General features: G+C 40.8%; 1 protein-coding gene across 1 annotated transcript; it reads left to right on the plus strand.

The window, feature by feature from the left end:
• The first annotated feature begins 1723 nt into the window (after positions 1–1723).
• Positions 1724–14885, plus strand: LOC125302681 (rac GTPase-activating protein 1-like). Its single transcript, XM_048256008.1, has 17 exons — positions 1724–1946; positions 2244–2337; positions 2680–2882; positions 3500–3636; positions 3817–3886; positions 4006–4059; positions 4219–4296; positions 4412–4526; positions 5070–5206; positions 5506–5670; positions 7063–7158; positions 7689–7890; positions 8375–8480; positions 9663–9795; positions 12797–12917; positions 13218–13320; positions 13743–14885. The coding sequence occupies exons 2-17, from the start codon at positions 2253–2255 to the stop codon at positions 13816–13818; spliced, it is 1881 nt and encodes a 626-aa protein (XP_048111965.1). The 5' UTR covers positions 1724–1946; positions 2244–2252; the 3' UTR covers positions 13819–14885.
• The last annotated feature ends 1704 nt before the right edge of the window (positions 14886–16589 follow it).

Genomic DNA, 16589 nt, shown 5'->3' on the forward strand with positions numbered 1-16589 from the left:
AACATTAGGACATGGACCCCATGATCTTGAGTACCTAATAGCTGTTCATTCTCACTACAGGACAGTATTAAAAACACTTAAAGCAACACCAAAGAGTTTTTTGTACCTTAAAATAATGTTTCCAAAATCGCTTCAGTGGTTCATCAACTCGTAACAGGGTGAATGGCACTTCTACATTCGCTTCGTGGCCCTCTATCGGCTATAACCGCACTATGTGAGTTTGCCAGATCGGGGAGCGGATATGTAGTTCGATGGAATGAGACATAAGAAACTACAAATTTGACTTGCTTCTGATGTCGCAATAGCCTGGAGATTCCAGACCCTGGTAATCTAGAAAGATTAAGGTTCTGGCCACGAATAATGTAATGGCCTAACTCGAGGGGCGGCAACAAGGGTGCATTTGAAAATCTCACTGCACGCAATTGGATAACACAATACGACCAGTGTTTACTGACTGATTCCGGACTTCGATGCAATTGGATAACATTACAGACTCTCATCTGTTTAGCTCGCCTCTGGCCCACCTATATCATACACCGATGTGATTGGCTCCCCGTGATACAAGTGGCAAAAGTAACGTGCATCATTACTCATTGTCTCGCAGAGACAATTCAAATTGTGCTCTTGCGAGAACTCTGGATTTTCCAGGGTAATGTTGCAATACATCATACTTTCGGAAAATCATGCAACATACTCTACCTTGTCTGTGGACATCGTTATTTGCAAAGCCAGTGCCAGTGCGACAGAGGAAAAGTGCTTTGGTGTTGCTTTAATGAATTTGACATGAGGATTTATGTAAGGGATAACATCCACTGAGGTGTCCTGATATGCAATAAATTATGGAGAAGTCAGGGGTAAAGGCCTCCCCAATGCGAAACAGTAACAAGTTAATTCATTGTATATCGGGACACCTATTCTGTTTATCCCCCATGTTGCCAGTCATGTCAGTAGTCAGGTATGTAGGCATTCACTTATAGCACAAAAGGGTAATGCAGCTCAGTTTAAGAGGCCAACCTGTGTATTTTGTGTTTTATTTTGTTACATTTAATGAGCCAGTATAGTTTGTAAAAAAATAGTTTTTGATGTATTTGTGCCCTCTGGATGACCACAGCCATTCAAACATGACAAGCCATTTACTTGAGAAACAGAAAGGACAAAAAGTCCTCCAAAAACATTCTCACATGGTAAGCAATGGTCATGTACAGAATTGTGGTGCTTGTAGGCCTACTCGCAAATAGGTGCTAATAAAGGCTGTGGCAGGCTATTTGGTTAATGTGATTAAATATGCTATTTTATTGAGCAGACAAAGCAACTTGAAATATCAATATGACATTATAGTAGCCTAACATACAAGTTAAAAATAAATAAAAATAAATAAACTACGGAATGGCATGCATATTAATAAATAAGCTAGGATATTATTACCTGGGCTACATTAGACTACTGTGCATAGAGTACCATGTTTTTCCCCTAGAAATATTAAACTCCGCAGACAGTATGGAGGTAATGACTGACTAACTATTATTGTGTTACATGCTTCAAATGTAAAGCACTTTGAGCTGCATTCTGTGTATGAAAAGTGCTATACAAATAAAGCTTATTATTATTTATTATTATTATTATTATTATTAAACAGACTGTGTCAGGCAGGCACATTGAGCCCAGACCCGATGGCACGATCCGCACTGCACACAGAATACGATGATCGTTTCCGGATGCCTTTCTCGAGCTGTGACGACACCCCAACTGCAACCAATCGTTTTGGTTTGGCGGGCGGATTTGAAATACAACCACAGAAGTTCTGGACTGCGGAAGTGAGTGCAACAATGTAAACTGGCTCGTGGTTATTTCATCGCTTAAAGTAGTTTTGGAAATAGTTTCTTAATAAAAACAAAAGACAAAGACACACTCCACTTCATTTGCCTACTCAACGTTCGTCTCGCACGGTAAGTGGTCTAGAAACATGTTGGGTAGCCTCACTGTAGCGCTGGGCTAAACGTATTTTTAGACTCGCATGGGATTCTTCTACATTGTAGCTGCACCCAAACACGAAGCTGCAGTCTCACAAAACGCGGGTTATTCACCCTGTCTACGTAGAGCTAATTGGTTACATTGAATCTAAATCCCAATTTTATCGCCACCATGCTGTAACGTTATTTGATGAATGAGAGAGGCTGAGTAAGTTTCGACTAGGCCTGGGTTGTAGTAGCCTTGGTTAATGTTCTGGCGGTTTGTTGTTCCAGCTCTGCGCCATGGAAGCCACACCGAACCTGCTCAACTTGTTGGAAAACATGCGTGCGTACGCGGATCTACTGCTCAGCGAGGGAGTCGAGCCGCGTGAGTAAAAAGTTCAGGAGGTGTTGTTGCCCTAAACTACACTGGTATCACTTGCGGGACTCAAATAGAAATTAACATCATTGTTGGGCTTTATGACCTCAATATAGTTAGTTCACATGTCAAAGCAAATAACGGCCCCACTATTTGTTGCTGACAAATTACAAAAACTTACTAGAAATACTAAAATACTACACTCGGGTGCATGTACCATGTGTAAAGTTTGAGAAGGTCCAGAACACAGCTCTTACGTGTAGCCTACTGAGAGATGTCTTTTGTATGGAGGTGTTCAAAGCTTTTCATGGGCTATAGGTGTGAGAGTTAGGCCTACTTTGTCTCATGCAGAGTTCCTGCAGATGGCCATGTGCTTTGAGCGCTGCCGTGGCCAATGGCTTCGTGTGGAAGAGGAGCTTGGCGGCTGCCGAGAGATGCTAACCAAAGCCGAAACTGAGCGGGGGGCACTGGAGGTTAAATTGAAGCACGCTCGCAACCAGGTAGACGTGGAGGTCCGACGCCGACAGAAGGCCGAGGCAGAGTGCGAGAAACTGGTGAGTGTCAGATATCGGCAGGAGCGTGCGGTCCAAATGGGCAGGTGGGGCAGCGAACTACCTGATGCATCCTCCACAAAAAATAGTTCCTCAGTACATCATTGCTCCAAGTCTACTTTTAATAATGTGATTGTCAAATTAATTATCTATAGTTTCTGTAGGCTTTCCAACTATTTTTGGTCTATTGACATCAACTTTTGGATGATGCTGGCGATTCTCGTTGAGTTTAATGTGTCATGCAATGTTGGGGCAGGGCACCTCGACGATCGCGTTCTTCAATAATTTATCGCATAACCGGCTTCAACAAGGATTGCAATTTTGACTGTGACATGATTCCTGTAAAATGTCCTGACAAAGTCCTGTAAAATATGTAATTTTAATGTAGCCCAAAATGATAGGCTATTAAAAAAAAGTCAGACTTTCTGCCCTACCAAAATGTATGGTCACCGCACGCTAATGGATATCGGTGTGTGTGTGTGTGTGTGTGTGTGTGTGTGCATGCAAACCCTGATAGTGTACGATTGTCAGCTACTTCTGGAAGTAAAGTGTCTAGTGTAGAACGGCTGAATAGCTGGTTAGCTCTGCACCTCTGATGGTCTGTGTCTGGTGTGTTGCAGGATCGTCAGATCCAGTTGATTCGGGACCTTTTGGTCTGTGAGGGATCTACCAGCCTGCAGCTTAACGAGGAGCAGCGGTCTGCTTTGGCCTTTCTGAATGCTCGGACTCGCACATCCAACCTTAACAACAGTCGAAGGTAATGTATTCCCACACCTTCAATCTAAAACACACACACAAAACAACACAACTAATGATGCTGTTTATTCCGATAGTGGATTGTTAACTTTTAAAATGAAATACTATTACAAAACATATTTTGTGGTCCCACACCAGAATGTCAATTTGGGTCTAAAATATTTCATTTTAAACCTTTCAGGCTGACAACCATTGATGAGTCAACATCCATCCTGTCAGATATCAGCTATGATAAAACTGATGACTCTCTGGTAACCTTACCCTATTTCCATTTCCCAGGCCACTTACTTACTCACTCACTCCCTCACATGCCCATGATGGTAATGCAGTTGCACAGTTGTTTAATTGGTTTTAACTGCCCTCCTCCCAGGACTGGGATTCCTCCGCAATCCGCACAGTCAGGCTGAGGAAGAGACAGAAAAGAGTGAGTGACGCTTTATTTGTTCCGTCCTCTCCAGAGGAACTCTGCAGGGACAGGTGTTTTCAGTGAGTGGATACAGTGTATCCTGTAGGATATGTGAGTGCTTTGTTTTATGCGTGTGTGTGTTTGTGTTTGTGTGTGTGTGTGTGTCTGCGTCTGCAGCGCTCCTCACGCCTACATGTGGAAGGTCCTTCAGATGGTCCAAAGAGATCCCGCTCAACTGGTCGCAAGTCCGAAAAGGTGCGAGTGCGTCTCCTTTTTTTGGCTTTTTGCCTAACGATGACCTAACGTTAATCATAGTAAGTATGGAGGATGTAACACTGATCAGTTTTATCGTCTTTTGCTGTGTCTTTAGGCAAATGAGTCCATTGTGGCAAAGACCACTCTGACCGTGCCTGCTGATGGTGGCCCGATTCAGGCAGTATCCACTATTCAAGCCATCCCCTACAGAGTCCACGGCACCAGGAATGGTGAGCAGGACAGGGCTACACTCAGTATAGAGGGTCATATGAAATCCTAAGAAAAATAATCAACATCATCATGTGTCAAGTCTTTAAACAGATCTCATTTACCTCAGTCATTGGGAATCATGTGGTATGCTGTCCTTAATGGCTAATACATAGTGGTGATGGTGTTACCTGAGGTGCGATCAAATTCGCAAACAGTTTTCCGTCAGCCTTGAGTTTTCGACGAACGCTTGCGAACAGTCGCAAACAGTCTGAGGAGGTAGTTCTCCGAATATGCGGTGGAACTGGACGTGAGTTTGACAAAGGCAACAATACAATTACCGTTACAATGGAATCTTAACACCAAATCGTTCAAATTTAACTGTTCAAAGAGAACATGTTCACCACGAGCGTTCGCCACTGTTTGCAATAATTGAACGCACCTCTGAGGTATATACTGCAGTGTTTTGTACCATATAAAAGTTTTACTGTAGACACTGTTTTCCACTCAGTGGCATCATGTGGCAATATAACGACCTTGCTCTTGATTCTGCTCCCTCTGTCCAGCTGTTCACTGGGAAACAGACACAGACACGCTGTCTTGTGTGAGTGACGCCCCCAGCGCCCCACCCAGTGTGGTCTGCACCCCCACCCCTGCCAAAGCCAGCATCCCACAGAAAGCCCATGCCTTCGTCTCCAAAACGGTAACATTAAAACAGGATGTGATAATCGCTTACTTAGAGGTACTTTTCACATTAAGAACATGATGAGGAGTGATAGCTATGCTCCTTTAAACACCTGATTCATAAAGTTGCCTTTTCATGAGATGTCCTGGGAACTGTTGGATTTTGTTTTTGTTTTCCATTTCTCATCTTATCGATGCTTTGTCATCCCCATGATTGTTTGTTTTTGCCTACTAATTTATCACTTTGTCACAGGTAAAAGGCAAACTAAACTAAACATGAACTTACTGGTCCATGTTCCTCGTGCATGAATCTCTTAGGTCATCAAGCCTGAGAGCTGCATACCATGCGGCAAGAGGATCAAGTTTGGCAAGCTGTCTTTGAAGTGCCAGGTCTGCCGAGTGGTGGCGCATGTTGAATGCCGTGAGAAATGCCCTCTACCCTGCAACCCCATAAGCTCTGCCACACCAACTAAGAATGTTGAGGTACCTAATGCAAAGATGTTACTCAGAGGTGCACATAAGAATGTTGAGGTACCTAATGCAAAGATGTTACTCAGAGGTGCACATAAGAATGTTGAGGTACCTAATGCAAAGATGTTACTCAGAGGTGCACATAAGATTGTTAAGGGTACCTAATGCAAAGATGTTACTCAGAGGTGCACATAAGAATGTTGAGGTACCTAATGCAAAGATGTTACTCAGAGGTGCACATAAGAATGTTGAGGTACCTAATGCAAAGATATTACTCAGAAGTGCAACCTCCCTTAATTTTATCCTGATATTCATCCAGTATATTTATGCTCATTTTAGACCTCTTTTAGCACATTAATAGAATACTGTATTTAAAAAAATGTAACAAACCTGTTAGTGGTTCGGTCAGTTATGCTGAGAGCATATTTGTCTTTCATCCAAAGTTTGGGCTGGCTATGATTAATACTTTTCAAGATATTAATGTGTAAACATTGCCTCCCAGATAATGTGTTTTTCAGACTGTAAAACTAAAATAAATTCAAGGGCTAAACAAACTAAGATTTGAATAGAAATATTTTACAGGCCCTGGTTTTGGGACCCGTTAATACAAGGTTTGACCAAAATCTGAGAAGGTGCAGCAACAACCTTATCTGATTTGACCCACTTAGCTGCAAGGTTGTGCTCAATGTAGTTTTGTGGATCAGTTTGGAAACCCCCTTGAAAATGCAATAAAAACTTTTTTAGCACAATATTGTTAAAAGACCCCTGTTGGCATCTTAGCTTTTCTCTGTGCCAATCAGGCTGTCGATAATGTTTTGTAGAGTTTTTGCGTATTTTTGTAGCCTGGCGGGCCATCCTATATCATTGAAATGTATAGTCTGGCATCGAACCATTCACCTTGCTTAATCCAAGGGGCGGGCAGAGAATTGTCTTTCAAACTGCCTAGGCATGCAATAGGCCAGCGCTACGACCACATCCGTATCCGGTCGGCAAAACGGCAAATACATCCTTCTTCGAAAGGAATGACTTAAGTGCATTGTGTTGCTCAACTTTCAAAGAAAAGCACAAGTCCAACTTCTCTAAAGTTGACGCCAACGCCGATTCAAACAACCGCTCTTCGTTCGCCATAGCCACCTTCCTTGTTGTTCACCATCGCAGGACTGTCGTTATCCTGTTAAGCCCGCCTTAAGACTCTTTAACAAAATAGAGCGCTGTGATTGGATGAGGTCCACGGCGTCAGCCAATAGAAATCCCTATGGTTTGATACTAGACGTACAGGCTGAGCAAATTAATTTGCCGCCGCTAGGGTGCGTCTAGATTTCTAGGCTAGTGTTTTTAGGTAGTTGGTTCTAATCCCTATTGCTTTTTTCAAGTGATCTGTATTCTCTATCTCTCCCCCCACAGGGCATTCTGAGTGATTATGTTCCATCCCATGGACCTATGATCCCACAGCTGGTCATCCAGTGTGTCAGCGAGATTGAGCAGAGGGGACTGCGTGAGGTAGGTCAACTGGGCAACCTCACACATACTTGTTACAGGGAGTTCGCTCACTCTGAAAAAGTATGGAATTTGAAATTACTTTTTCCCAGACCTACAGTACAAAAGTATTGCCAGAGTGTAAGATTGGGTGAAAGTCTTAGTTCTAGTTAATAGTTATAGTTAAAATTAATTAATGCATAAAACATTGACAGTGCAAAAACATCAAGGTCAAAATCACTAGCACTATACACCCCTGTCTTACAAAACTACAAGAAGTACAGAAAAACTGTGTAAAAAAGTCTGGATATATTTGGAGTTAGTGGCATGCTCAGTCCTCTTTGTTCTTTTGGATGTTTTGGGTGCTCTTTGGTCCAAGGTTAGTAGTTTCATATGAGAGAAAAAGATCTCTCCGACTAAGGCAGTTTATAGACTTTAGTTAGATTGCTTGTTGATATCCCTTTGCTTATTGGCTTATTCAAAGGTGTAGGAAGCGGTCTGCTCAGTTGTAGGTGTAAGTGTGGTGTGGTGTTTTTCTGTCCCCTGCTGTGTAGACTGGTCTCTACCGTATTTCGGGTTCTGACCGCGTGGTACGGGACCTGAAGGAGCGTTTTATGCGTGGGGGCAACAGTGTTCCCCCTCTGGGCCGTGTTGACGACATCCATGCAGTCACTGGCCTGCTCAAGGACTTCCTGCGCAAGCTCAAGGAGCCCCTGCTCACCTGCCGGCTCAACCGTGCCTTCATGGAGGCTGCAGGTGAGGAAGCCCACGTCATTGATTAGTACTAGGAGATGCATCGATTCGTGAAATTCTTGATCGATAACGATACCGATGCATAAAATGACGATTTAGCCGATAACAGATGTGTTTGATTGTTTTTCTTTGTTTACTTACTTTTTGATGTTAATTATACCATTTAGTTGAGTGGAAACAAAAATATTCCTTAAAAAAGTCTTCCAGGCCTTCATAGTAGCATCTCTTAATGTCCTGCTCTACACATAAGACAACATTTAATGATGATAAACATCAGGCGATGTAAATGTCATATACATTTGTAGATGGACTATATCAATAAACAGTCCAGTATTGGCCATCTGTTGGAGCATCCCTAATTAGTATACAGAGAGAACATGTACATTATGTATATGGAGGAAAGGCTGAATGAAGGATTTTGGGAACATGTTGCTGACTATTTAAAAAAAAAAAAAAAAAAAATGGTAATCCCATCTGCATTGTGTAGAAATTCTTGATGAGGACAACAGCATAGCGGCAATGTACCAGAATATCAGTGATTTGCCCCAGCCCAACCGAGACACTCTGGCCTTCCTGATTCTGCATCTGCAACGGTGAGTGGAGCCACTCCATGCTAACTCTCATAATGCTGTTGACTTTTACCTTTTTTCTCCTTGACTAAGGTCAAAAACCCTTTGATTTTTACTCCTTGACCTTAACTAAATGTTGGATAGACATGCAGTGTTTCCCACAGAATTGAATTCTATTTGTGGTGGTAGGTTTGCAGAATTAACCTGAATGCAACAGTTTTTAACAAATTAGTGCAGTGTGGTTATGATTCTAACCAGATTTAACACAATTTAGTACAACCAGGAAAATCATTGCGTGGTGGTCAATGTTGATATTGTGGTGGGCCACCACAAATAAGTCAATGTATGGGAAACACTGACATGGTTAATTTAAAGCAACACCAGAGTTTTTTTTTTGTACCTTAAAATAATGTTTCCGAAATCGTTTCAGTGGTTCATCAACTCATAACAGGGTGAACGGCACTTTCTGCATTAGCTTCGCGGCCCTCTATCGGCTATAACCGCACTATGTAAGTTTGCCGGATTGGGTAGCGGATCTGTAGTTCGATGGAATGAGACATGAGAAACTACAAATTTGACTTGCATCTGATGTCTCAATACATCGTACTTTCATAAAATCATGCAACATATTCTACCTTGTCTGTGGACATTGTTATTTGCAAAGCCGGTGCTGGATAAACAAATAGTGTGTGCGACAGAGGAAAAGTTCTTTGGTGTTGCTTTAACTCCACTACACTGACATTTTCAGACCTGATAAAAAAGGTGTGTGTGTGTGTGTTTACTGAACTGCCAAGTCTAGGGCGTGGGCTTGACCTTAAAGGAACCATATGTAAGAAATGTATTTCAATTAATCATAAAATGGCCCTGATATGTCACTAGACATTAAGAAATCATGTTCATTTCAAATACTTATATCACTGACAACAGCAGTCTGGCCAGGATATTGTCATTTAAAATGTGAAGTTGCAGCCCTCAACTGATGTTGATGTTGTGTTTTGGCCGGATGCGCCACCCTCCACCTATCTACTAATCACGAAGTCAGTAGTGTTTCGGCATCCAGATCCGGTTGCCAGCTCTGCCCCTCAGTCAGGGGGGAGGGGATACACCGCTCTACAGTAATTTGAAAGTGATTGCAGTACCAGTTTTGGCCACAATCTTACATACGGTTCCTTTAAATTGACCTGTCTGACTCTGACTGTTACCCAGGGTGGCCCTGAGTCCAGACACTAAGATGGACAACACCAACCTGGCCAGAGTTTTTGGCCCCACTATCGTCGGCCATGCTGTTACCGACCCCGATCACATGACCCTCCTGACGGATACTCAGCGTCAGCCCAGGGTAAGCGTCAAATAGAGGAGCCGGGGATTGATTGGATACCTGAACCTGTTGTGTGCAAGCATTGAATGAGAATGTGGTGGACCATTTCTGATATTGCAAACATCAAGTCTGTAGGCTGGATGTTATCGTAATAATAATAATAATAATAATAATAATCACGATTATCAGCAGAGGTGGAAAGTAACGAAATACATTTACTCACGTTACTGTATTGAGTAGTTTTTCTGTGTATTTTGTATTTTTTAAGTAGTTTATAAAATCGGTATTTTAAATTTGACTTGATTACATTTTGAGTGAAGTATTGTACTTCGCTACATAAAAAATCCCATCCGTTACTTGAGTAAAAAAAAAAAGTTAAGACTAACGAAAACAGAAAGGGAGAGAAAAGAAATCAGCCCTAAACCACTAGCCTAGTGATAATGATCAGCATGTAGCCTACAACAGGACATCAAGCTGAAGCCATGCAGTCTTTCTGAAAGGGATGGAGCTGGAGCTGGATCACGAGATGCATCAGATTACATGTGTAGCCTAACCTATGAAAGTGTATTTTCCGCTATTTCAATGGGTTGTCTCAGTTCGTTTTAGCACTAATGATAGCTGTGATATTCAAGCAAACACCATGGGATTTAGTGTTTTGGCGTTTGTGCTCACCTTTCTTTGGAAAGAAGTTTATTAGCAGTTGTTTCCCCTCATTTTGATGTCTCTCTTTTTAGTAACCTGACTTGGCTTTCTTGGAGAAAACATTGCACCAGCAGCACAACAATTAGCGGTCCACTACTAGCGATGCTCAACTAAATAAACAAAAGATAGACTACCTTATGAATCGTGCAGGCGGACTAAACCATTTAGCTCTTTAACAAGGGAGAGTGACCTTAGACAGTTTTCACTATGTTTTGTATACAAAATCCAGTCAGTCAAACTTTAAATTTCGTCTGACATTCATTTTGACATTTAATTTGGAAGTTAAAATATTCAGGTAAAATAAATATATGGTGGACATATATATATATATATATATATATATATATATATATATATATTTTTTTTTTTTTTTTTTTTCAGTAATTAGCTTAAATTTCCAATGAGTCTATTCGAAATTTTCACCACACATTATATTAACACAAGTATAAAAAATCCAAACATAAGAGTTATGTGTATTAAAGTGGAATGACACAGGAAAAAAGTACTGAACGTATTTCTTCAATACTTTGTGGAAAAGCCTTTGTTTGTAAAGACAGCTTCAAGACATTTCCTGTATGACAAAACGTATTAGTCACAGTATCAGGTGTGATTTTGGCCCATTGTTCTAAACAGATTCCAGGGGTCCCTCTTGTGAATCCTGATCTTTAGTTACTTCCAGAACTGTTTAATTGAATTGGCTGCCTTCATCCTTTCTGGAGCTTACTCCGAGTGGTCCTTGGCTTTTGGAATTGACTATCCTTCTGACTCCCTGGTCAGAAATATTGCGAGGAGATCCTGCATGGCAGTGATGTTTCTTCCACTTGCAGATAATGGCTCCCATGCTGCTTACTGAAGATTCTGAAGTTTTGAAATGCATCTGTAACCAGTTTCATTGATATGTTTTGCAACAATAAGGTTGCAAAGGTCTTGGGAGAGCTTTTGCTTTTATCCATCATGAAATGTTTCTTGTGTGACACCTTGGTAATGAAAAACCTTTTTTATAGCCCATCAATATACTAACCAAGCTTATATTAATTTGCACAGATAGAAAGGATAACTACTCTAACTACTTACAGATTCCAGCTCGTTCCTTCCCTTTCCTTGCCTTAGTGCTTTTTCTTAGCTTGTTCAATACTTTTTCCCTGTGTTATTCCACTTCATTACACATGACTCTACTTATGGAGTTGTTTGGATTTTTTATGTGTGGATTACCTGAGTTATTACTAATGCCTGGTGAAAATGTTGTACCCCCCGTATTCCACTTTTCATGGGCCCTCTCTCCTCCATTGGGGCCCTATACTTCCCACTCTCCCCCCCAGTTCGACGCCCTTTAATCTGCTGAACCTTCTGCTTGTTTCCAAATATAAAAAAAACTCAACATTGGCCTCCCTGCCTCAGCTGCCTGTGAGGGGCTTTTCAGTTGGATTACTGTTCACTGCAAAGCGGACGCAAGGATGAGTGCAACTAACTTTGAAAATCAACTACTGCTCAAACTTAAAGGAGAACTCCGGTGATTTTTCACATAGATCTCCATTTCTCAAGCGTCACCGAAGTGCTGTCGGTATGAACAAAACTGAAACAATCGGTTTTACCTAGCTCGAGTTGCTGCAGCTACAGGCGCTACACACTGGGAGCATGAACATGGCTGCCTTAGCTGCTGGCTGCAGCAACTCGAGCTAGGACCAAAGTCCTTTTCAGGCAAAGTACCTCCTTTCGGCGGCCATATTGCAACACTTTTTGGGCACTTATCGTGCATCTATTTCGGCAGAAATGCGTGTGCGTAAGGCTTCACAACACCAATCTTGCTCCAGCAGCGAGATCACAACAGATGATTGGCGCGATGTCTTCACAGCACACCACATGATTGGCTCAATGTATTTTACAACACACCACATGATTGGCTCAATGTACTCACATGTCAGCGTTTTGCCGCGGAAGGGTTGTGATATTTGTAGACAACTGACTAACCCCATGCATTACTATGGAGGATTTTTTTGAGTGCTGTATCTCCTCATTAGAAAGTCTCTGGTAAAACTGGTTGTTCTGGAACCCCAAAAAAAAAAAAGTAACTAAGTAACTTTTACTTAAAAGTACATTTTAAATGAACTACTTTTTACTTTTACTTAAGTACATTTTCAGATCGGTATTTTAACTTGTACTTGAGTAATGTTTCATCAAGGTATTGGTACTTTTACTTGAGTACGATATTTTCATACTTTTTCCACCTCTGATTATCAGTAATAATTAAATTATAAGACTGCAAAAAATCAAGGGTCATAAAGTATTCAACATTTGTCCCCCTTCACCTGCCTTGTTGCAGGTGGTGGAGAGGCTCCTCAGCCTTCCTGCGGAGTACTGGCGCCAGTTCCTGATGGCGCAGGACAATGTGCTCCTAGGCAGTACCAATGGCAATCATGGCTACCACACTCCAGAACAAAAAGGTACACAGTCTGTTATTGCCTCTGTGAAAACATATTTCACTTTATCTTGTTTCTCTTGTGGTTAGCATTTTATTTATGCTTAGGTGCAGTCCCATAAACTGAAATTGCTTCCACAAAAATGGAATCTAAATTATTTTTACGGCACGCATGAGAAAATGCTTGAATGCCCTTATGTAGTCAAGCTCCATGCGGAATTTGAATGGGTTATTTGCAGAACCTTTAACGTCTCTCCCACGAGAATAGAGCCTTTTGGGTTCCTTTTTGAATGTGTTTGTCTGTTGTGTTCCTGTGTCTGTGCAGTGAGTATTCTGGGGCCGGTGACGACACCGGAGCATCAGATGAGTAAGACTCCATCCTCCAGCTCACTCTCCCAGCGCGTCAAGTCCACCCTCAGCACTCCCATGTAAGTCTGTCTGCCTTAACCCATTCGCTTCTAGGTGTACAGAGGCTTAGATATTAAGGTTTTGGTAGACGTTGACAATTCTTGGTATTTTTTCAGAAAACCCTCAGGAAATAAGGTTTAGTCTAGAATGCCATAGGATTCTATAGGCGTTTTTAGCAGGCATATTAGGAGTAAATGGGTTAACATGCCCACCTCTGTGTAGCACTGCAGTGCTAGAGCTTAGCCACTGTAACAGTACATCTGATCCAATCCATGCGGTGACGCTCAGTGTCGTGCTACAATATAATAGAGTTTGGAGATAGATGCATGAATTGGTGATTGGGATTGTTGATGTCATGATATTCTGTTTCATTTTGATTGTTTATGGTCATGGACGTGTCTATGATGAGAGAAAGTCAGAATGATGTCTGTCCGTGTTGCAGTTTTGGAAGCAGGAGTAAGGCATCTGCTGGCCTTGGGAGGCAGGGCAACTTCTTCTCCTCCCCCCTGCTGAAGTGAGGAACTCCCACGGACCAAAGCTGGAGGCACCACTGTAGATCCTGCCAGCACTTTATCCTACTATGCAAAACACTCCAAGCTGCCAGATATTTACCAGCATATTCTATACATATTTGATACTATATTTTAACACCTTTTTTTTAACAATCATGTTTTATTACTTCCTACTTTTATTTATGACTAATGTTTTATATTGAATCTTGGTCCGGATGAGAGATTGATTAACCAAGGAGCTGCAAACCTCTGGTTAATTAAAACCATCTGAGAGCTTGCCATTTAAAGAAATGTTGTATGTTAAAAAATATGTGGCATTCCTTTACTTTAAAAAAAAAAATCTTATAAGATGCAACATTTTATTTGTTGTCGTGTGCAATGTTGGCTAGTTTTTGCTACTTTTATGCAACCTTACACTGCAGTGTTTGAATGGGAAAGAAAGCTACCTAAAACTATTTTGTGTCTTTCAATTGGCAGAATGTGATTGAGGAAACACATCTATTCAATATTCCTACTCAATTTTTCCTACTCAAAGTTCTGAGCTCAATCTTATAACAAGTAGTTGAAACAAAAAAGGAATTATGGTTATGTAGAGCTAACATCAAAGAGCTACTAGGAGTCTTTTAGGGTAATTGACCTATGTTACCACGGTGATCATCCTTTTCAGGCTCTGAGGAAACCAGTGAATAATCTGAGGAAATTAACATCATGGAACTGTTCTGTGATTATGTGATTTTGATCACAGAATCACAAAAATAAGTTTGATTTCTGTGTTTTTGTTTTTTAATGTGTGTGGTGAAACATTTGGGATGTGCAATGTTTTCCCTTGTCTGTAAAGTGGAATGGGGATTTTTCACTTGTTTTCTGTTAAAAATATCAGTAATTGTTGCTTGTATCTCAACTATATTTCCTTTATAATCATGCAACTAACATTTAAGGATTTCTGTTCTGATGACTCCATGACTAATGCTCGTGTAGCTATATCGTATCTACATTGGTCTTGTCTTGTATTGATCGTTGCTGCTCTGACAAATTCTGAAATACTTTGAAATACAAATGTATGGTTGGAAAAGCTTGTCGTATTCTTGTGTGTGTGTTCAGCGTGCCACTCAGCCTGTGCTTGAGTGGCATTACGCAATTAAATAAGTCATAATTCTCGGATTTTACCGACGATTCATAGTCAGCATATTTAAACTGCTTATTTTCCTCAGTTATTTTGCAAAAAAGAATAGACTAGGCAAGCCAAAGAGGGCAAGCTGAGATGCTGCATTGTTCGGTGACGATGGTGTTTACGATGAAAGACTTAAGAATGGACTGATGTCACAATGTTCATGAGCGCGTCTCCCCTGTAACTATGCGACCTCAATAATAACTTTTTTTGACCAATTTCAAAGATTCATTATAGCCTAAATCCTTCCTGCGATACAGGTAGGTCTTGATAGTTTCTCCTTTTAGGTAATACCATGAGAGGTAAGTTATGGGTTACCAGGATCGTACGGGCAAAATTGTGAGTAGTTAAAAGGCCTACAATCGCATACCCACGTTTTGTGTTAGTTCTAGGCTAGGCCTACCCATTGTTTCTTTACTTGCCCTTCAACATGCAACACGCTGTAGGCCATTTCAGCAATCGTTTTGTACCCATACAATAATCAACTTTTAAAAGAAACTACAAGGCATATTGAAAACTTACCCCCAACAGAGAAGTAATACTATTTTCTAATTGGCTGGCAGATAGCTCTTAATTCTGTACATTGGGGCTCTGTTAGATCTGGTAAAAAAAATGTATTCAGCGTGAGTTAATTAATTCTGCCGGTTACTTGGTCACTATACCTACATAACTATGTACAGCTTTAACATTGTGGAACACTTACATGCAAAACCACAACGGCTCTATTTAAAAACACAACAACCATTGATTCAAAGGACCAACATGTAAAATAGACATCCATTTGGCAACAAACCAGTCTGATATCAGCCCAAGAAATTCACTAACTCTTTGAAAACAAAAGAATGTTCCTCAACAACGCAAGATTCTAAAAATCCATGTAGATGGGGTCAGATATTTGTATTTGATATTTGTGAGATTGTATATCTATAAGGCTCTGGATTGGGTCATATATTTTTAGAATGCTTATTCTACAACATTCTAATTACAGTTTTGTCAGTATTTGCTGAAGGATAATGCCTAAAAACAACCCTCGTTTTAACATATTTCCACCAACTGGATTTTCATGGACTTTTACTATGGTGTTTAGATCACCAATTGAAATATAAAAATGTGCAATTAGTTCTTCCAATTAATTCTGTTGCAATTAGTTTAGGGTCAGACCTTATTTTACCTGGACTAAACAGACGGGTGGGTTCAGGGATTTCAGGCACAAAATGTAATAAAACATTAAAGTTGGTCGAATAATATTATCATGTATTTGCACTTGATTTATTTAAATGTTACAGTGATGGGAGACAAAGTATGATCATACGTTTTTATTGTGGCAATTTTGGTCTCTAGATAACACCCTCACATAGCCACTAGATATAGTTCCATTTAGAATAGGTAATCTGTATTTTGTAATCCAGATCAGGTTGATCCAATCCCAAATTGCCTTGAAAAATTGGCACTTAAGTGAAATGGACTACCTGATCCTGAATTGTAAAACCTGGGATTTCCAAATCCGGATAATTCTGATCCAGATTAAGTTTTTTGAACAACTGGGCCCAGGATACAAACCTATTATGACATATGACCAGTCCAGTTTGACCAAGATTAGTGTGAGAGA

Source organism: Alosa alosa, chromosome 10 (assembly GCF_017589495.1).
Source record: "Alosa alosa isolate M-15738 ecotype Scorff River chromosome 10, AALO_Geno_1.1, whole genome shotgun sequence".
NCBI classification, from domain to species: Eukaryota; Metazoa; Chordata; class Actinopteri; order Clupeiformes; family Clupeidae; genus Alosa; species Alosa alosa.

Bases quoted from the DNA above. Each gene is read 5' to 3' on its own strand.
- LOC125302681 (XM_048256008.1), top strand. From the start codon at position 2,253: ATGGAAGCCACACCGAACCTGCTCAACTTGTTGGAAAACATGCGTGCG. The intron at 3,637-3,816 runs GTAATGTATTCC...TAAACCTTTCAG, and splicing joins AACCTTAACAACAGTCGAAG to GCTGACAACCATTGATGAGT. The intron at 5,207-5,505 runs GTAACATTAAAA...TGAATCTCTTAG, and splicing joins ATGCCTTCGTCTCCAAAACG to GTCATCAAGCCTGAGAGCTG.